Below are 21,661 nucleotides of genomic sequence, written 5' to 3'. Positions count from 1 at the left end.
TCATCTCCCTTTCCCTCTGGTAGCCATCAAACTGTATCTGTGTCTATGAGTTTGTGTGTGTGTCTTTGTTGCTCTCTGTTTTACATCCCACACATGAGTGAAATCACAAGTTTCTTGTTCTTTTCTGCCTGACTTATTTTATTTAGCAGTATTTCATATGGCAGTATTTCATATTTTTTATGGCCGAGGAGTATTCCATTGTGTATATGTACCACATTTTCTTTATATAATCATCCATTTAAGGACACTTAGGTTCTTTCTATGCCTTGGCCACTGTGTATAATGCTGCAGTGAACATAGTGATACATATATCCTTACAAATAAGTGTTTTCAATTTTTTTCATGTAGATAACCAGAAGAGGGATTGCTGAGTCATGTGGTACTCTATTTTTATTTATTTGAGGAACTTCCATACTGTTTTTATATTGGCTGCACCAATTTACATTATGAAAATTCACTATTTAATATTCAAACAACCCTAGGCACTGATATTTTTATTTATAGATGATGAATCTGTTTCAAGTTCATGTCTATCTGGACAAAAGCCCACACACTTTCTGCTCTATCTCTTTGCTCTCTGATTTGCTTGTCATTGAGTCACTGTTAAGGGTTGAGGAAGGGATAGCAGAGACTCATGGCAGCCTGCTCTCCCTGACTTTCCATCTATTTTTTTATGAGGATGATGATAATTGGAGCTGATTTATATAAAATGCATTGGCTTTCAATCAAAGTAATAGTAATCATATTTCATTGTCCTTCATCTTTGCATGGGATGTTATGTCATTGAGGATGCACTTACACTCCCCTTATTTCTCTCTCCCCATTTCCCCCTCTATATGTTTATCTTAATCTCACATCGGCCATCCAGTGGCTCCTCTCCACTTTGAGCAGTTGCCTTGATCTTCCCCATCAGCCCTCACTTCCTAGCTATGGAGCACCCTCCAGTCAGCTTGGTTTCATTCTGGGCATCACAGTTCTTCTCATTTTCCTTAGAAAAAGGTTTGCTTCATCACTAAATAATCCTTCCATCTCATTCAGGAATTCCAGCCCTTCAGTTTTTCCAAGAAATCTCTATGAAGATAAACCAAAGAATTTATATACTTATGTGCATAGCCCATGGACACGGGCAATAGGGTAGTGAAGACCTGGGTGAGGGGTTGGTAAGGGCTGGGAAGAGGGGGGAAGGGAGATGGGACACACCTGTAACACTATCAACAATAAAAAGTATATTTAAAAATGGAAAGAAATCTCCATTAGTCCCCCGACCCAATTGCACACGCCTGTAGACCCATGTTTCCAGGTCAGCATAGTTCCTCTCCACCCTCTGGTCAAAGGAAACCCACATCGGTCATTTCTTTGAATATTTATGCAATGGCTCTGACAATGAAGCCATCATAATCATTTAGTTTATGGATCTTCCAAGCTTGCAAAGTCCATGGGGGGAACACCACTGGAGCTTAGCTCATTGGATTCATCCACATCCAGACCTCCCGGTGCAACACTTCTGCTTGGGATGCATTTGACTGTGGTCTGTGGAGGCTGTGTTCAGGCCAGGGCTGCTGAGCTCACACGGGATAGGCAACAGCCCCTCTCGGTATGCTTTCTGTCACAAGTGCTTCTTAGCCAAGATTGCAGACCACACACAAGCAGGGGTCATAGGGGCATTGCACTCTCTCTTCGTTCTTAAAATAACGACTTCATGAAGTGTTGTTCTCATAATGACAGTGTTTATTCAGCACCTAGTTTGATACCTAGTACATAGTAAGTGCTCATTCTGGAACCTATCAGATTGTGGTGGCTACCTCATGTGGTATTCAAACACAGAGCAGTTATAAGTATAATGAAAAAAGGAGGGAAGAGTTGGGTCTAGAAAGAAAGCATTCTGAACACATTGCAATTGCTTTCCTATGGATAGGTAAACGCTTAGGGTCCAATGTGGAGAACTGTGGCCCCTGCACAAACCCTTGCCATAAGAAGGGGGAGTATTTCCTTCTGAAGTTTGAATCCTTGTGTCCACTGTCCCCTGCAGGTCTGGCACCCTCCACGCTCTGTAGTTTCATTTCCTCTTCATCAGGGGTCCCCGGAGTGGGAGCGGAGCGGAGACCGAGGCCCACCACTGTGACGACGGTGCACTCTGGAAGCAAGTGACTGGCTCTGGAGGTGGGGCCCGGGGGCGAGGCCTCGGGCAGAGCCAGGGAAGGGGGTCCCCAGGGCCACCAGTGCCACCAGCCACCCCAGAGTGATCCCACCTTGCATGGTGCGCCTACCTGCACAGGACTGGAAGACAGAAGTTTTTTATGGCCATATTTTATACTGCAATTCTGAAGTGTTCATTTCTCACAAACTGTACTGACTCAAGGGAGCTGATTTAACAGGACCTGGTGCTGTATATATGAATCTTGCAAAGCTCTAATGAATGGACTCTCTTTGTCTTCTCCCCAACTTCCGTCATTTCTGCTCTTCTCACTATAGGTAACTGTCTATGTTGTATTTTTCATTAATAACATAAAAGGTTTCAACTGGATTATTTAAGTATTGGTAAATATTGCACATTAGGGTTGTTTTTTTCCTTTTAAGATCTATGTCTTTGCAATCTATACTTAGTTACATGACCTATATTGTTTGCTTGTTGGTAGTAAAGTTTTATGTTAACCATTAGGAGATATTTTCCCCTCCAAGGCGAATTTCAAGGGATTTTTAAAATTTATATGAAAAGGATCAAGAATCTGTCTCCAAAGTGAAGAGTGCACTTTACTTCTTCTCCTCCTCTCTGTCCTTCCCGGGACAGCTGAGCAGCACTGCAGGGCTGGCTTCTCCGGCCCCTTGGGGAAGGCCCTGCAGAGCCCTTTCCTGGCGGCTCCTCCAGCAAACCCCCGCCAACCAGAGAAACGAGGGGCCTCGTGCCCCCAGCGCTCAGATATTAAGAAGCCTGCTCCCCTGAGACTAAAACTTTAGAGGCTAGACTTGCTGTGGAGGAGATGCCCACCCAGCAGATGGTTAAGGACCTTCCTCACAAAAGGAACAAGATGCCATTTTATTTAAAGTGAACTTTCCACGCTGCTCTCATTTCTCATGGGGTAACCCATGGAAGCTCTGCTCTCAGCTATGCAGTTTTCAAATTAATCGCTTTCTCTCTCTCCTCTTTTTTTTTTTTTAAATGCATTTCTAGTCTTACACGTAAAATGACCTCCAACTCACATAAGTTGTTTCTGCACATTTTCCCCCTGTTCTTGTATGAATATTCCCTGGGGGAGGAGAGGGCAGGGGCCTTGGAAAAGAATTTATCTGGGGTGGTAAGGAGAGGTGAACTGCCCAAGCAAGCAGGACACGGGCTGCAGGGACGGCCAGGGATGGTTTCAGCCAGGCCCAGCTGGCACTGAAGCTGTCCCTCTCACGAGGGCGGTCTGAAAACCAAAGACTGTGGTGGGGGCGGGAGACTGAAGGATTCCCAGGGTGTAGGTCTTGCAGTGCTATAACTGGCAATGACCCGGGCAAACTGGGCCATGAAATTCACCCACGTGGTGGGTGAGTGTGCAAGATAAAGCAAGCACAGTGTGAAATCCAGGGCAAACCGCTTTTCAAGGAGACTTCAAGGATGCTGTCTTGTAGAGGCAAGCAGGTGGCTCCAAATGCCAGCTTTGCAAAAGCCTTCCCTCGATGGCCATGCAACGCCATGAGTCTGCATTCTGCACAGACAGCTCAAGCTCACCGTGTGTCCCTGTAGGTCTGCTGATGGTCCAGCGACTTTCCTAGCTATTATCCTCAAGCTCTGCTCCTGCATTTGGCCAGATTTGACAGGTCCTGTTGGTCAAACCATCTTCATCACTTCCACAACTTTGCCTATGTCCAGGCCAAATGTTTAGCGATAGCCTCCCCAACACACACACACACACACACACACACACACACACACACACACACACACACGAGTATTCGGTTTACAGCTCCATTCTGTCTCCTTTAGGGTGGCAGAGCAGGTATGCATAAGAGCAGCTGGAAAGACAGGCAGCTGGTCTACCCTGTTTCCACATACCTCATAGGCACTCAGCCCCTGGGCAGGAATCCCACTTGGCATCTGTCACACATGCAACCAGAGTAAAATCAGACGATCACTCTTTCAAAGTCTGTAAAAAGCCTGGAAAACAACAAAATGACAACAGAGCCAATTAAGAAATGTGTGTCAGCTGAGTTGGATATGCAGCCACCCAGGTTGATGCATTTGCCCGAGTCATTGCCAGTTAGCACTGTGAGTCCTACACCTTCAGAAGGGCAATCGCATGCGTCTTGTAAAGAGGATCTGAGGAAATGAAGGCATCTCTCCAGGAGGCTTGGTAGGATGTTGCTTATTAATAAGTGTAACGGGACATTTAAGTTTCTACAGTGTAAGAAAACAATCATTAGCATCACAAGGGGTGAACATTTGCCTCAAGTTTTGAATCCTTGTGTCCACTGTCCCCTGCAGGTCTGGCACCCTCCACGCCATGCCTGCTCTTAGTGCAGTGTCCTAGGAACTAAGCAGTTAGGCTTGGAACAAAAGAAGACAATTTTGGCTAAACAGGCCAGGCGCTGGCACTTAGGAAGCAAATTCTGTTACTGGTGATTGTTTTCTGGAGCTAATGTGCGGGGTGCATGTGTATTCAATTAGCTTGAAAGTGTGTCTTCCTTGAAAAGTGTGGAGCAGCTGAAAGATGGGCCCTGCTGCAGGTGTCCTGCGGTTTGGGTCGGCTCTCAGCCATGCTGGCCTGTGACAGTCAGGTCTCAGTCAACACGGTGCAGGGGACGGGGACTGATTTCAGCCCAAAGCTTGACCTTGACATTAGGCAAGTCCGTACTGTCTCGATGCCACCAGACTTAGATAATTTCCTGTTGTTTTAGGAAGAGGAGAAACTAACCACCATGTGGAAGAACTGTTGGTCTTCTGAGAGAGCCTGAGTGGTCAAAGGCTAGAGGTTCTTCAGCTGTATTTGGTATTATTTATGCTTCGTCACAACACAGGAAGAGAACCCAGAATGTGCCTTTTGTTAAGACCTGCCGAGTAGGTGGCAGAATCAGATTTCACCAAGAGTAGCTGAGCATTTCATATGTGCACCGGCTGATGCTCGCCCTGGAGCCAGTGTGTGTGGTGAGGCTAAGGGTGGACCTTCGGCCCCATCACAGGCTTCCTTCCAACCCTAACCCCCCTCCCCCATTTGGTCTCCTCACCTTCTTAAAGCAAGTGGATTTTTTCTCACCTGAATATTATATGTGAAATAGTGTCCTTGGATGATTTTTCCCTTAGCTGCCTGTCTGTGCCTCCCTCGCTTTCCTGGCCTTCACCTCGCGTTGAGACCACAGAGAAGCTAGCATGTGTCTGAAACAGCGAGCACCTGCTCACTCGCAGGTCCCAGGCGGACCTGCAGCGTATCCCTCCTAACCGGGTCCCTGGGGTTCGGACTGCTCACTGCGCTCCCTCAGCGAGCACATGGGGCCGGGGTGTTGGGTTGGCATGGGGTAGAGGCAGCTGGAACTGAGAGGGGCAGGGCCCACCCACAGGAATTGCGCACAACCACAAACGCTCTTGAGAAAAGATGCCAGATGGAGCCACAGCAGTGCCAGGGCTGCTCGTGGCAGTTTCACCACCTCCTGCTGCCCTTGGCTCCGCCGGAGAATAGAAGGAATTGTCCCCTGCACGTTCCCTTAAAGAAAACTATGCAGCATGCCCAAAGGGCAGGCATGGCTCTGCGTTCTTGACTATGGCAGTGGTTCCCAGTCACTTCTGAAATCTCACCCCAAGAATGGAGCAGCACACACACACGCACGCACACACGCACACACACACACACATACACACACACGGGCTTGACCTTTGACAGGATCCCACTCTCCAGGAGCTCTTAACATAGTGTCCTAGGAACTAGGCAGTCCGGCTTGGAGCAAAAGAAGACACCTTTGGCCAAACAGTCCAGGTGCTGGCCCTTAGGAAGCATGAGCCATCTGATGAAAGGGATTAGGCACGCAACCAGTGGACTCAGTTTCCCCGCCCAGCACTAATCCCATTCTGTTAACTTGCCCACCTTGGTGTCCAGCAGGTCCTGGATGGGTTGTGGGTGGGAGAGGGGGACTCCCCTTTAGAATGAAGGCCAAGGACACCAGAGACAAAGAAAGGGAACCCAAGGGACCCTCCTGAAAGGAGGCTGACCCTCTCAAGGAGTAACAGCTCAATCTGATGAACCCACTGGGGTTTGTGAGGTTTGACGTTTCATTTCCTTTCAGTTTTGAACAGAAAGGAAAGACCGTGTCCCAGTGGAGACAACTCAGTATTGTTAAGGCTTTGCACTATGGCCCTGTGGCCCACCTAAGCCTTGGCCACTACTGATTTCATGCTAGGGAAGCCACACAGAACCATCATCGCTCCAGGGCTGAAGACAGGAGTGCTGGGCCACGCCTTTGCGCTCCTGCCAGCAACCACCCTACTTTATGGGACTTCACAGCACACTGCGGGGTTCCTTTGGACATGAGAAAGGGAAGCAAGAGCCAGCAAAGGGCAGCTCCTCCGCTTCCCCGAAGAGAAGTGAGGTGCACTCTTTCCCAGGGCCACACAGTCACCTCTGGCAAATGGAACGAAGGTCCTCTGATAACCAGTGCACGGAGCCTCTGCACGTTCCCCGAAGCAATGCCACGCCCCGTTCTGTCTGCTCACACTTGCAGTTTGCCTTTTCCTCAACACATTCCAGACCAAACACTGTCTAGTTTGTCTCTAAAATAAATGTGTAGGAATCCACCATGCTTTTGTGAGGGCACCTGATCCTACTTGGGGGCTTCAGGTGTACCTGACATTTGCCAAAAAAATGTGTTCCAGTCCGTAGGTTTTCAGAATTGAAAATGTTAAGATAGAAATGGTGAACAGGGCAAACAGATTCCTAAAAGGAGGGACACATTTCCTGAACACTCAAGAAAACTAGTCTGTAGATGAGTTTGCTACTGTGAACAGCAGACAGGGAGGAGAAAGAGGAAGGTAGAGGCCCACACCCGTCTCTGGCCCAAACCTTCATTGTGGTCCCCGTGCCTCATGATCTGCCACCAGGAGTGGGCACAGTGGCCTCGCCCCACTGTGAGGACGGCCCTGCATGCCAGCCAAGGCCTGGCCCACCACCTGTAGCAGGAACAGCTCAACTTGGGACTCTGGGGCCCCACTTCTACAAACCCAAAGGCTGTGCATTGGGCAGCCAAACCCACCGCATGTGGCTGCCAGGTCTGGTTTTGTGGACAAATTGTGGAATGGCTTATTTGTATCTACACCAAAGGGACAAACTGTTGCATTCATCCTTTGTACTAAAGCCGCTTCTGCATTTGCTATATCTGTTTTTAACCCTTTGGTCTCCAGAGAACTTCTACGATGATTATGTATTCTGCTTATTTACTGAATTATTTTAGTTAGAGGTGATTTTATTTTCTTATGGACAGGAAAAAAGAAAACAAGAGGAGTGTTTGAGGTTTCAGTCACAGTGATAAGATGTCACCAGGGACTTGAAAGCCCCAAACACCAGATAAATTACTTCTCAAAGGAAAACCTTAACCTGGACAGACAGGTTCCTGGCCCTCATGGTAGGCCTGCACTTTGAGGAACTGGGTGCTGGGACAGAGGATGGGGGAGAGAGACAGAGACAGAGAGGGAGGTTTGTACTCTCCTTCCCAGGGCATTTGGCCTCAAAATGGAGTGAGATGCTGTCCAAATGGCAACAGAAACGGTTAGTTTTCAAAGGTGGGGCCACATGTTTCAGAGAGCATTTATCTCAGTCCCATGCTCAGGTTGGAAAACATAAAATGTACATTCTGTTCAGAATCAAATTTGGGACAATTTCTCAATTGGCTCTAGTCATTACACATGCCCTTCTTGCAGCCCTCTCAGCACTGAGCATGTTTTCCAAAAGGAATGTCCCCATGTCTATTATTACCAGGCCTGCAACTGGTTCCGTTTTTCCATGAAAACATGCTTGTCCAAAAGAAGGGAAACTGTGCATTTATTCCATGCATGTAATAAAATCTGCAAGAAGTTTAGCCCTCATAGGTTTGCGGCTCTGCAAAATTGTGAATGGGCAATGTAGCAAATGATATTCTGCCTTGACAATCATGTACACATATCAAGATTTCTAACATAATGATAACGAGACTGATGGCTTCTTGTTTTCCTCAAATAAAGACAGTTTAATCACCTTCAGATGTATGTGGTTTGTTTCCACCTTAAGGAGCAGGAGGTGGGTGTCCCAACAGCTCTCTCTTTCCTCTTCTCTCTGAAATTTGGATTTGAAGGCAAGTTTTGAATTGATCCCCCAGAAACACATGAGGTCCCCTAAATATTTCACATCACTGGTCCAATGAGCAGGAAGTGCCATGGAGGGGTGGGCATATCTTGGCTTTGGGGTATGTGGAGGGTGCCCAGTTGAACACCTTGCTAGACAGGAAAGCTCCCCCTTTTCCTTGCTGCTGCAGAAGGTGGCTGCAGTGAGCCCAAAAACTCAAATCACACTAACTAGATGGCCGTCATTTCTTTGGAGGAAAAGCCAAAGCTAATTCCAGGAAGCCCACTGTGAGTGGCATTGAGAGGGCACACACACGTCCATGTTCTCAACACAGCCTTGGAGTTCTCCATTCCCAGAAAAAGATTCCTTTTTGAGTATAGGGCTGGCTGCTATATTTTTTGTGGTTTTTTTTTTGTTTTGTTTTGTTTTTGGCGGGGGGAGGCTGTGGGGGACTTACAGTTCATGGGTCATCATATATAAGAGGGGATTGAGCCTGATGTCCAGACAATTCCCCCTATCAAAACAGTAACCAAAGGATTCCAAAATGGCAGTGGAGCAAGTGGAAGCTACACTGACACACTCCCAGGAACAAGCTGGAAATACAACTAACTACACAAGAATCACCCTGAAAAATCAACTGAAGACTAGCTGGAGAGAACCCTGATAACCAAGGATGAAAAGTGGGGACCTCATAGAGATTGGTAGAAAGTGCAGAGGTGAGAAAGGGCTGGCCAGGCTCCCACAGACAGCAGCTGAAGTCCCGGGGAGGTATCTCAGCTGTGGGTGGGTTCCCACTGAAAACTCTGGGGACTAAACCCCAAGCTAAGCCCCCTCAGCAGAGAGCACCAGAACTGAGAAGGGTCCTCATATAGCGATTGGCTGTGAAAAGAAGCACTCTGCCAATGAGAGACATCTGGAAATACAGGCACTCTCTTAAAGGGCCAACCCACAAAATTTTGTGTGCAGCCACTCACCTGGGCTCTGGCAAAGGGGGGCAGAGCTGTGTGAGAAGAGTCCAGGGTTGGGGGCTCTGGGGTTGGACATTGGAGGGGCCACCCCAGTTTCTTGTGCTGAGTCATTCCCCATACTTCAGAGATCTTTTTCCCTCAGGAATTTCTATCCAGGAGCTTTTTGCCTGGGGGGGAGGGGGCAGTTGACCCACCCTGTTGGAAGACCTCTTGCCCTAATCTGTGGTCAATAACCTGAGGCTAACAAAGACTGGTAACAATCAAACTGCAGGCAAAGGAGGATCTCTAGAGGCTTTGAGTCTTTGCCTGATCTCCTTTTGGGATCAGAACTAGGAAAAGCAGACCCTGGTGCACATCTCAATCTTTTCCAAAGGCACCTAGCCTCAGCAGAGATGGATTGCTGATAGCTTTAAAATGGTTCTCAGGGCCAGTCAAAAACAGTGCCCTGCATTATATATTGGGAGTTGTAGTAGATCTACTTAATATACAGACACAAACCCAAACAAAATGGGGAGATAAAAAAAATAAATCCCAAATGAAAGAACAAGAGAATTCTCCAGAAGAAGAGCTAAATGAAATGGAGATAAGAAATTTATCGGACATAAAGTTCAAAATAATGATGGCAAAGGTGCTCATCAGCATGAAAAAAAATATATAGTAACTATGAAGAATGACATAGCACTAATAAAGAATACAGTGGGAGGAATACACAGGTAAGGGGAAGCCAAGGACTGGATCAGTGAATTAGAAGACAAGGTAGAAAAAAAATCACTCAACCTGAGGACCAAAAAGAAAGAAACAATTAAAAAATAGGAGGACAGCTTAAGGAAACTGTGGGACAACATGAAACGTAATAATATCCACATAATAGGTATGCCAGTAGGAGAAAAACAGTGATCGAGGGACAGAATGTCTTAAGAAATAATGGTGAAGGAAAATGTCACACAAGTTCAGGAGGCACAGAGAGTCCCAAGCAAGAAGAATAACCCAAATAGGCTGACACCCAGACACATCATAATTAAAATGCCAAAAATTAAACACAACGAACGAATCTTAAAGATGGAAAGAGAAAAGCAATGTATTACCCATAAAGGAGCTCCCATAAGGCTGTCACCTGATTTTTCATCAGAAACTGTACAGGCCAGAGAAGAATGGCATGAAGTATACAAGGTAATGAAAAGCAAGGATCTGAAACCAAAATTACTATATTCAGAAAGGCTATAATAAAAATAGATGATGAAATAAAGAGCTTCCAAGAGAAAAAAAAAAAAGGTTAAAGGAGTTTATCACCACCGAACTTGCACTGCAAGAAATGCTAAAGAGACTGCTGTAATGATAAGAAGAAATATATAGAGAGAGATATAGGCATAAAGAATTAAAATGGCAATAAATAAGTACCTATCCATAATAACCTTAAATGTAAATGGATTAAATACACCAATCAAAAGACAGGATAGCTGAATGGATACAAAAACATAAACCAATTATATGCTGTCTACAAGAGATGCACCTCAGAACAAAAAACTCACACAGGATGAGAGTGAAGGGTGGAAAAAATTTTCCATGTAAATGGAAAATAAAATAAAAAGCTGGATTAGCAATGCTAATATCTGACAAAATAGACTTCAAAATGAAGGCCATCACAAGAGACAATAAAGGTAATTATATAAGGAATCAATCCAAAAAGAGGATATAACCCTGTAAACATATACGCACCCAGTACATGAGTAATCTAAATATATTTAATTTTAAAAAAACACAAAAATACTTCTGGAGGACTTTAAGGAAGAAATCGACAGTCACATTAGGTGACTTTAACACCCTGGTGACTTAATTGGATAGATGTTCCAGACAAAAAACTAACAAGGAAACAGACAGAGATTCTAAATGACACACTGAATCAAATGGATTTAATTGACATTTACAGACCATTTCACTCCAAATCTGCAGAATAGACATTCTTCTCAAGTGCACATGGGTTATTCTCAAAGATAGATCACATGTTAGGACACAAAACAAGTCTCTAGAAGTTCAAGAACATTAAAATCATATCAAGCATTTTCTCAGACCACTATGGAATGAAATTAGAAATCAACTACAGTAAAAACACTTGAAAACATTCAAACAAATGAAGGCTAAATAGAATGTTAGTAAACAATGAGTAGTTTACCCATGAGATTAAGAAAGAAATAAAAAACTTCCTATAAACAAATGAAGATACAACTGCCCAAAATCTATGGGACATAGCAAAAGCAGTCCTGAGAAGGAAATTTATATCAGTACAGGCTTACCTCAAAAAATAAGAAAATTAATGATAACCTATTTAACCCTACAACTTAAAATATTAGAGAACAACGTGAAAATTCTAGAAGAGTGAGTAGAAGGAAGGAAATTAAAAAGATTAGAGCAGAAATAAATGACATAGAGACTAAAAAAGCAATACCAAAAAAAAAATCAATGAAACCAAGAGCTGGTTCTTTGAAAAAAATAAACAAGATTGATGAACCTTTAGCCAGACTCATCAAGAAGCAAAGAGAGAGGACCCAAATAAATAAAATCAGAAACAAAAGCTGTGAAGTAACAACTGACACCACAGAAATACAAAGGATTGTAAGAAAATACTATGAACAATTATATGCCAACAAGCTGGACAATGTGGATAAAATGGACAAATTCCAAAAAAAAATATACAATCTCCCAAAACTGAATCTGGAAGAATCAGAAAACCTGAATAGGCCAATAACAACTAATGAAATAGAAGCCATAATTTGGAAAAAAAAAAAAACTCCCAGCAAACAAAATCCCTGGTCCAGACGGCTTCACATGGGAGTTTTACCAAATATTCCAAGAACAACTAACACCTATCCTCCTCAAACTATTGAAAAAAATTCAAGAGGAAGGAAAACTTCCAAGATCTTCTACTGAGGCCAGCATTATCCTAATTCCAAAACCAGCCTTAGTTGGTTTTGCTCAGTGGAGAGAGCATCAGCCTGCTGATCAAAGGGTCCTGCGTTTGATTCAGTCAAGGGCATGTACCTTGGTTGCAGGCTCCTCCCTGGCCCAGACCCTGGTAAGGACACATGCAGGTGGCAACCAATCCATGTGTTTCTCTCACATTAATGTTTATCTTTGTCTTTCCCTCTCTCTTCTACTCTCTCTAAAATCAATGGAAAAATATCTCAAGTGTGGATAAAAGAAATAATAATAATAATAAGCAAAACCAGATAAAGACACTACAAAGAAAGAGAACTATAAGCCAATATCCCTGATGAACATAGATGCTAAAATCCCCAACAAAAATATTAGCAAATCAGATTAAGCAATATATTAAAAAAGATCATACACAATGACCAAGTGGCATTTATTCCAAGGATGCAAGGCTGGTTCAATAATCGCAAATTAATAAACATGATACCTCAAATAAATTGAAAGACAAAAATCATGATAATAGATACAGAAAAAGCATTCAACAAAATCCCACACCCATTTTTGATAAAAACTCTCAGCAAAGCGGGAATAGAGGAATCATACCTCAACATCATAAAGGCCATATATGACAAGCCTATAGCCCATACTCAGTGGGCAAAAACTAAAACCATTTCCCCTAAGAACAGGAACAAGACAGGGATATCTGCTTTCGCCACTCTTTTTTTCCCCATTAGGGTGCCTTAGTAAGCAACTCTGGTTTATTTATCCAAAATAGTGCTAGTTAAAGTTTATAAACACTTCTTAAATTTAGGTAAAGAAAACTTATTTTTTCTGACTTTCTTAATTGATGAAATTCCAAGCATTAATTAAAATTCCAGAAGTTTACACTTAATGTGAACTATTTATAGGCATTGGCATTGGTCCATATTAAAACATGATACTACACAGCATATACTCAAATGTCATCATACACAAGAAACTAAATTGCACTTGCCAAAATAAGCCACACACTTGTCTAGGAAACCTACAATAATGTCACCCCAATGCAGTGGGCTTTCTTGTTGTTTTGTTGATGGTTTCTTTTGCTATGCAGACGCTTTTTATTTTGATGAAGTCCCATTTGTTTATTTTCTCCTTAGTTTCCATTGCCTTAGGAACTATATCAGTAAAGATATTGCTACAACCTATGTCTGCTATTTTGCTGCCTATGGATTATTCTAAGATTTTTATGGTTTCCCATCTTATGTTTAGGTCCTTTATCCATTTTGACTTTATTTTTGGGTATAAGTTGGTGGTCTAGTTTCATTTTTTTTTGCATGTATCTGTCCAATTTTCCCAACACCATTTATTGAAGGGACTATCTTGACTCCATTGTATGTTCTTACCTCCTTTGTCAAATATTAATTGAGCATAATGACTTGGGATGCCTTCTGGGCTCTCTGTTCTGGTCCATTGGTTTATATGTCTGTTCTTGTGCCAGTACCAGGCAGTTTTGAGAACAGTGGCTTTGTAATATAGCTTGATATCTGGTATTATGATCCCTCCAACTTTGTTCTTCCTTCTCAGGATTGCTGCAGCTATTCGGGGTCTTTTTGTATTCCATATGAATTTTTGGAGAGTTTGTTCTAGGTCTGTGAAATATTCTGTTGGTATCTTAATGAGGATTGCATTGAATCTATAGATTGGTTTGAGTAGTATGGTCATTTTAATGATGCTAATTCTACTAATCCATGAACTCGGTATATTCTTCCATTTGTTTATGTCTTCCTCTATCTCTTTTTTCAACATCCAGTAGTTTTCCGAGTACTGGTCTTTTATTTCCTTAGTTAAGTTTATTCCTAGGTATCTTAATTTTTTTGGTGCTATGGAAAATGGGATTGCTTTTTTAGTCTCTCTTTCTGTAAGTTCACTATTGGTGTATAGAAATGTCATAGATTTCTTGGCATTAATTTTGTAACCTGCTACATTCCCGAATTCATTTCTTAAGTCTAATAATTTTTTGATGGAGTCTTTAGGGTTTTCTATGTACAATATCATGTCATCTGTGAATAAGGACAGTTTTACTTCTTCTTTTCCAATTTGGATGCCTTTTATTTCTTCTTGTCTGATCGCAATGGCTAGTACTTCCAGTACTATGTTGAACAAGAGTGGTGAGAGTGGGCATTCCTGTCTTGTTCTTGTTCTTAGGAGAAATGGTTTTAGTTTTAAATACACCATTGAGTATGATGTTGGCTGTGGGTTTGTCAAATATGGCTTTTATTATGTTGAGGTATGATCCTTCTATTCCCACCTTGTTGAGAGTTTTTATCAAGAAGAGGTGTTGGATTTTGTCAAATGCTTTTTCTGTATCATTTGATATGATTGTGTGATTTTTATCTCTCAATTTATTTATGTGATGAATGACATTTATTGATTTGCGGATATTGTACCATCCTTGCATCCCTGGAATAAATCCTACTTGGTTATGGTGTATGATCTTTCTGATGTATTGCTGGATCTGATTTGCTAGAATTTTGTTGAGGATTTTGGCATCTATGTTCATGAGGGATATTGGCCTGTAATTCTCTTTCATTGTGTTGTCTTTATCTGGTTTTGGTATTAGGGTGATGCTGGCTTCATAGAATGAGCTTGAAAGTGTTCCTTCCTCTTGAATTTTTGGAATAGTCTGAGAAGGATAGGTTTTAGTTTTTCCTTGAATGTTTGGTATAACTCCCCTGTAAAGCCATCTGGCCCTGGGCTTTTGTTTGCTGGGATCTTTTTGATGACTGCTTCAATTTCTTCCATAGTTATCTGCCTATTGAGATTTTTAGAATCTTCCTGATAGAGTTTTGGAAGGTTGTATTTTTCTAGGAATATGTCCATTTTCTCCAAGTTGTCTAGTTTGTTGGAGTAGAGTTGTTCATAGTATTTTTTAACAATCCTTTGTATTTCTGTGGGGTCTGTTGTTATTTCGCCTCTCTCATTTCTAATTTTGTTTATTTGAATCCTCTCTCATTGCTTCTTGGTGAGCCTGCCTAGAGGTTCATCAATCTTGTTTATACTTTCAAAGAACCAGCTCTTGGTTTCATGATCTTTTGTATTTTTGTTTTTGTTTTTGTTTTTGTTTTTTTGTCTCTATGTCATTTATTTCTGCTCTGATCTTTATTATCTCCTTCCTTCTGCTCACTGTGGGCTTTTCTTGTTGCTCTCTTTCTAATTCTTTGAGTTGTAGAGTTAGATGATTTACTACCATTTTTTCTTGTTTATTGAGGTAGGCCTGTAGAGCTATAAACTTCCCTCTCGGGATTGCTTTCATTGTGTCCCATAGATTTTGGATTGTTGTGTTTTTGTTGTCATTAGTTTCCAGGATGCTTTTAATTTCTTCTTTGATCTCATTGGTAACCCAGTCATTATTTAATAGCATGCTATTCAGCTTCCAAGTTTTTGAGATATTTGGATTGTTTTTATTGTAGTTTATTTCTAATTTTATGGCATTGTGGTCTGAGAAGATGCTTGGTATGATTTCAATCTTCTTGAATTTGGGGAGACTTTGCTTGTGACCCAATATGTGGTCTATTTTTGAAAATGTCCCATGTGCACTTGAGAAGAACGTATATTCCGTGGCTTTGGGGTGAAGTTTTGAAGATGTCAGTTAAGTCCATCTGATCTAATGAGTCATTTAGGATTGCTGTGTCTTTGTTGATTTTTTGCCTAGAGGATTTATCCAGTGATGTCAGTGGTGTATTAAAGTCCCCTACTATGACTGTATTGTTGTTGATCTCTCCCTTGATATCTTCCAAGAGTTTTGTTATGTATTTGGGTGCTCCTGCATTGGGCGCATATATGTTTATCAGGGTTATATCCTGTTGTTGTATCGATCCCTTTAGTATTATGAAGTGGCCTTCCTTATCTCTTGTTATGGCCTTCACTTTGAGGTCTATTTTTTCAGATATAACTATTGCTACCCCAGCTTTCTTTTTTAATTTCCATTTGCCTGAAAGGTATTTTTCCATCCCTTCACTTTCAGTCTGTGTGAGTTCCTTGTTCTGAGGTGGGTCTCTTGTAGGCAGCATATATATATATATATATATATATATATATATATATATATATATATATATATATATATATATCGTGTTTTTTTATCCATGCAGCCACTTGATGTCTTTTGATTGGAGCATTTAGTCCGTTTACGTTTAAAGTTATTACTGAAAGGTCCTTGTTTGTAATCATATCTATTTTTGTGTCTGTGTTCCTTCTTACCTTTTTATTTCTTCTTTTTACAGCATTCCCTTTAGCATTCTTGCATTGCTGCTTTGGTGGTGATAAACTCCCTTGGCCTTTTTTTGTCTGTGAAGCTCCTGATTTCCCCTTCAATTTTGATTGATAGTCTTGCTGGATAGAGTATTCTTGGATTCAGTCCTTTGCTTTGCATCACTTTGTATACCTCCCTCCATTCCCTTCTAGCTTGTTGTGTTTCTGTTGAGAAATCATTTGATAATCTGATGGGGGATCCTTTCTAGGTAACTCTCTGTCTCTCTCTTGCCGCCTTTAAGATTCTCTCTTTGTCTTTAATATTTGCCATTGAAATCATGACGTGTCTTGGTGTGGGTCTTTTGGGACTGATCTTGCTTGGGACTCTCTGTACTTGTGTAACTTTTTTCTTCCCCATATCCAGGAAGTTTTCTGTCATTATTTCTTCAAATAGATTTTCTAATCCTTGCTGCTCTTCTTGTCCTTCTGGCAGCCCTATTATATGTATGTTACTTCGTTTCATGTTGTCCCAAAGCTCCTTTAGGCTCTCTTCCTGCTTTTTAATTTTTTTTCTCCAGTTGCTGTTCAGATTGAGCTTGTTTCTCTACCTTATCTTCTAACTCACTAATTCGGTCCTCTGCTTCTTCTAGTCTACTGTTGAAACTTTCCATGGTGTTTTTGATTGTAGCTATATCACTTTTCATTTCTTCCTGATTCTTGCATAGGTTGTTGATTTTCTCATCCATCCAATGTATGAATTGCACGACCATTACTCTGAATTATTTTTCGGTCATGTTGCATTCTTCAATTTCACTAATTTCCTTTCTTGGCGACTCCTCATTTTCTTTCCTCTGGGGATTGTGTCCTGTCCCCATTCTGACTATCACCAGAAGGTTCAAACTTTGAGTTGCATGGACCTGGGCCGTGTGCCGTGGGAGCTTCACACCACCTGAGTGTCACTGAAGAGCTCCGACACTAAGACGTGTGGCTGCCATGGTTTGGTGGGAACCAGGCTTGCCCAGGGTCAGTGTTACCAGCGCTCAGTGTGGTTTTGTGTGCGCACCTAGAATCAGGGACCCCACCTGCACCACACTGTTGGCGTGTGCCGAAAATGAGTCCCCTAGTGCGTGCCAGGAGTCAGAGTTTCCCTGTGTCTGCACCAAGAATCGAGTATCAGAGGCTCTGTTGCCTCGTGCGGCTTCTCTCTGGGAATCAGGGTCCCCGTGTGCGCATGCACCAAGAATTGGAGTCACTGGCTCTTAGTGCGAATGCGCTGTGAGTCAGGGATCCCAGGCGCACACAATAAGAAACAGAGTCAAGTCAGTGGTGCTCAGTGCTGCCTCTTGCCAGGAGAATCTGGGTCCTTGTCCCCATGGGGGACTGGGTTGCACAGTAGCACTGTGGCGTGCCTGCACTGTGGAAAACTGACTTCCGTGTGTGCTATGGAAAACAGACTTCCATGTGCGCTTGCCCAGATTTGAAGTCAGGTGGCACTGCCGCCCTGTGTGGGCTTCGGGTTTGGTCGCCCGATTGCATTGCGGGGAGCAGATTCCCAGTCTCTGTGTGTGTGCAGGCTCAAATTCCCTTAGCAGCACTGTGGCCCGTGCATGCGCTCCCAAGCTCAAATGCCCATAGGGGTGCTGCGGCCTGAGCGAGGGGCGCATTATCATTTACTATGGTGCTATCTGTGAGCCTGCAGGGAGGGGGATAGGCTCTTTGACTCACAGAAATCTGCGGCCGGGATGTCTGAATTCTTGTTGTCTGTTGGTCTGAAGCTATGGTCGCAGTTCTCTGTCCCCAGTGGCTGCAGGGTCCTGCTTTGCGTCTGAGACGCAACTGGGTGGTGCTGAGGCCAGGATCCTAGTCTCAAGCAGCTCTGTTTCTCAAGATGGCATGGTCTCTGTGCCCGCACTGGCTGCCCAGAAGTGTGTGCTTTGTGCGCAGGGCTTCGCCATCTAAGACTGCCCAGTTTGGCAGCCCCTTGGAAGACCTGCAGAATCTAACTGTCCCTAGCTCATACACACACACACACCACACGTCTACACTCTCCTCTATGGCTCCCTCACTCTCTCCCTCCCTACCTTCCTGCCCGTTGCCATCTTCCTCTTCTTTCTTGATCTTGTTGGTGACCCACTCATTGTTTAATAACATGCTGTTTAGCTTCCATGCGTTTGAATGTTTCTGGGTGTTTTTACTGTAGTTGATTTCTAATTTTATTCCACTGTGATCTGAGAAGATGCTTGATATGATTTCAATCTTTTTGAGCTTGTAGAGACTTGTTTTATGTCCTAACATGTGGTCTATCTTTGTAAATGATCCATGTGCACTTGAGAAGAATGTATGTTCTGCTGCATTGGGGTGACATGTTCTATTAATGTCTATTAAATCCATCTGATCCAGTGTGTCCTTTAGTCTCTGTTTCCTTGTTAAGTTTTTGGCTAGAAGATCTGTCCAGTGAAGTCAGAGGGGTATTAAAGTCTCCTACTATCACTGTGTTGTTGTCAATCTCTCCATTAAAGTCCTCTAGAAGTTTTTTTTTTAATATATATATTTAAGTTCTCCTATGTTGGGTGCATATATGTTTACCAGGGTTATATCCTCTTGTTGGATTGATCCCTTTAGTATTATGTAGTGACCTTTATTCTCTCTTGTGATGGCCTTCAATTTAAAGTCTATTTTGTCAGATATGAGTATTGCTACTCAGCTTTTTTTTGTTTTCCATTTGCATGGAAACTTTTTTTCCCATCGTTTAACTCTCATACTGTGTGAGTCTTTTGTTCTGAGGTGGGTCTCTTGTAGATAGCATATACTTGGGTCATGTTTTTTTGTTTTGTTTTTTTTTGTTTTTTGTTTTTGTGTTTGTTTGTTTGTTTTATCTATTCTGGTACCCTACACCTTTTGATTGGAGCATTTAGTCCATTTACATTTAGGGTTATTATTGAGATGTACTTATTTATAGCCATTTTAATTCTGTATAGCTAGGTTTCTCTCTCTGTTTCTTCTTCTCAGCAATCCCTTACAACAATCAAAATCCTTTTAGCATTTATTGTAATGCTGGCTTGGTGGTGATGAACTCCTTTAGCCTTTTTTTTTTTTTTTTTTTTTTTGTCTAGGAAGCTCTTTGACCATCTATTTTGAATGATAGCCTTGCTGGATATAGTAACCTTGGTCTCAGACACTTGATTTCCATTACCTTGAGAACTTCATGCCATTCCCTTCTGGCCTGTAGAGTTTCTGATGAGAAATCGGGTGTCAGCCTTATGGGAACTCCTTTGTAGGTAACAGTTTTCTTTTCTCTTGCTGCCTTTAAGATCCTCTCTTTGTCTTTAACTTTTGGCATTTTAATTATGATGTGTCTGGGCATGGGCCTGTTTGGGTTCTTCTTGTTTGGGGTTCTCTGTGCCTCCTGAACTTGTGTGAATTTTCCCTTTACCAGGTTAGGGAAGTTTTCTACCATTATTTCTTCAAACACCTTCTCTATGCCTTTCTCCCTTTCTGCCTCTTCTGGCACACCTGCTATTCTAATATTGTTATGTTTCATGTTGTCCCACAGCTCCCTTAAGCTGCCCTCCTGTTTTTTAATTGTTTTTCTTTTTTATTTTCTGATTGAGTGCAATTTTCAACTCTGTCTTCTAATTCACCAATTCAATCCTCAGCTTCCCCTAATCTGCTGTGTATTCCTTCCAATGTGTTGTGTTATGTCATTATTTATCTCAGACTGTTCTTTTTTCATGATTACTATATCTTTTTTCATGCTGTTGAGCATCTTAACCATTATTACTCTGAACTCTGTTTCAGATAAATTTCTTATCTTTGCTTCATTTACCTCTTCTTCTGGAGAATTCTCTAGTTCTTTCATTTGGGGGTTGTTTCTTTGTCTCCTCATTTTGGCTTTCTGTTTGGGTTTGTGACTATGTATTAGATAGATCTTCTACACCTCTCAGTCTCTTGTGCAGGACAGTGTTTCTGACTAATTAGGTCAGGCAAAGACTCAAAGCCTCTAGAGACAGCCTTGGCCTACCGACTGATAGGATTCTGATTTGAATTGCCCCTCAGGCAATCATCCTCAGGTGAGGTGAGAGTTTTTTTCAACAGGGTGGGGCAGGTGCTACTGCCTAGAGGCTATTTGTTATTTTTAATCTCTTAAGTGGCCTCAGGGTGAGGTGTTTTCCAATAGGGTGTGTCAACTGTCTTCCCCCCAGGCAAGGCAGATGTCTATGTGGGAAAGATGTCCTCTGCTGCATGAGGGAATGACTCAGCCCAGGAAACTTGGGGTGTCTGCCTTCTGAGCTCTATTCCCCAAGTCCCCAGTCCTGGCTTCTGCCCTCACAGCTCCAGCCCACTTCACCCTCCCTCTGCCAGAGCACAAGGTGGGTGGCTCCACAGGGAATTTTGTGCATTGGCCCTTTAAGTGGGTGCCTGAATTTTCAGCTGTTCTTCTCTAGCAGATAGCGCCCCACTGCTTTTCACAGCCAGATGTTATGAGGGTACCCTCCTCAATTCTGATGCTCTTTGCTGGGGGGGCCGGCTTGGGGATTAGACCCCAGAATTCTCAGTGGCAACCCCCCACAGCTGAGATATCTTTCCAGGATTTCAGTTGTTGTCTGTGTGCACCCAGCCAGCCCTTGCACACCTCTGCCCCTCCTACCAGTTTCTAAGCAGTCTCCACTTTTGGTTCTCAGGTGTCAGGGTTCTCTCTTGGGAGTTTTCCATTGATTATTCAGGAAGTTTTTCTGTATTTTAGTTGTAATGCAAGTTTGTTCCTAAGTGCATGTTCGTGCAGCATCCACTTACTCTCCCACCATTTTTAATCTCCTGCTTTCACCACTCTTATTCAACATAGTACTGTAAGTCCTAGCCACAGTGATCAGACAGAAAGAAATAAAAGGCCTCCAAATTGAAAAGGAGGAAGTAAAATTCTCATTTTTCTCAGAAAACATCATATTGTACATAAAAAACCCTAAAGACTCCACCAAAAAACTACTAGAGTTAATAAAGAAATTCAACAATGTAGCAGGATATAAAATTAACACCCAGAAATCTACATCATTTTTATATACCAATAATGAATTATCAAAAATAGAAACTAAAAACAATCCTATTTACCATTGCAACAAAAACATTTTAGATACTGAGTAATAAACTTATTAAAGAAGGTAAAAGACTTGTACTCAGAAAACTATAGGACGTTGAAAAATTGATAAGGGAAGATATAAACAATTGATGAGGGACAAATATATAGTGTTCATTGAT

The 21,661-nt window shown here is 42.4% G+C and overlaps 1 protein-coding gene across 2 annotated transcripts in view; it reads left to right on the top strand.

Moving 5' to 3' along the window:
- The window catches only part of CAMK1D (calcium/calmodulin dependent protein kinase ID), a 395,298-nt gene extending 387,101 nt beyond the window's left edge, over positions 1–8,197 (top strand). The window contains exon 11 of one of the 2 annotated variants that reach the window (XM_080644055.1): positions 2,030–8,197. In XM_080644055.1, coding sequence (XP_080500181.1) covers positions 2,030–2,148 — 119 coding nt within the window. In that variant the 3' untranslated portion in view covers positions 2,149–8,197. The remainder of the gene's footprint in view (positions 1–2,029) is intronic. The other variant, XM_080644056.1, reaches the window with a different exon arrangement.
- The last annotated feature ends 13,464 nt before the right edge of the window (positions 8,198–21,661 follow it).

The sequence above is a fragment of the Plecotus auritus genome (assembly GCF_963455305.1).
Source record: "Plecotus auritus genome assembly, chromosome: 1".
In the NCBI taxonomy this organism is placed as follows: domain Eukaryota; kingdom Metazoa; phylum Chordata; class Mammalia; order Chiroptera; family Vespertilionidae; genus Plecotus; species Plecotus auritus.
The sequence above is the reverse complement of the archived record's forward strand: the minus strand, read 5'-3'. Positions and strand labels throughout refer to the sequence as shown.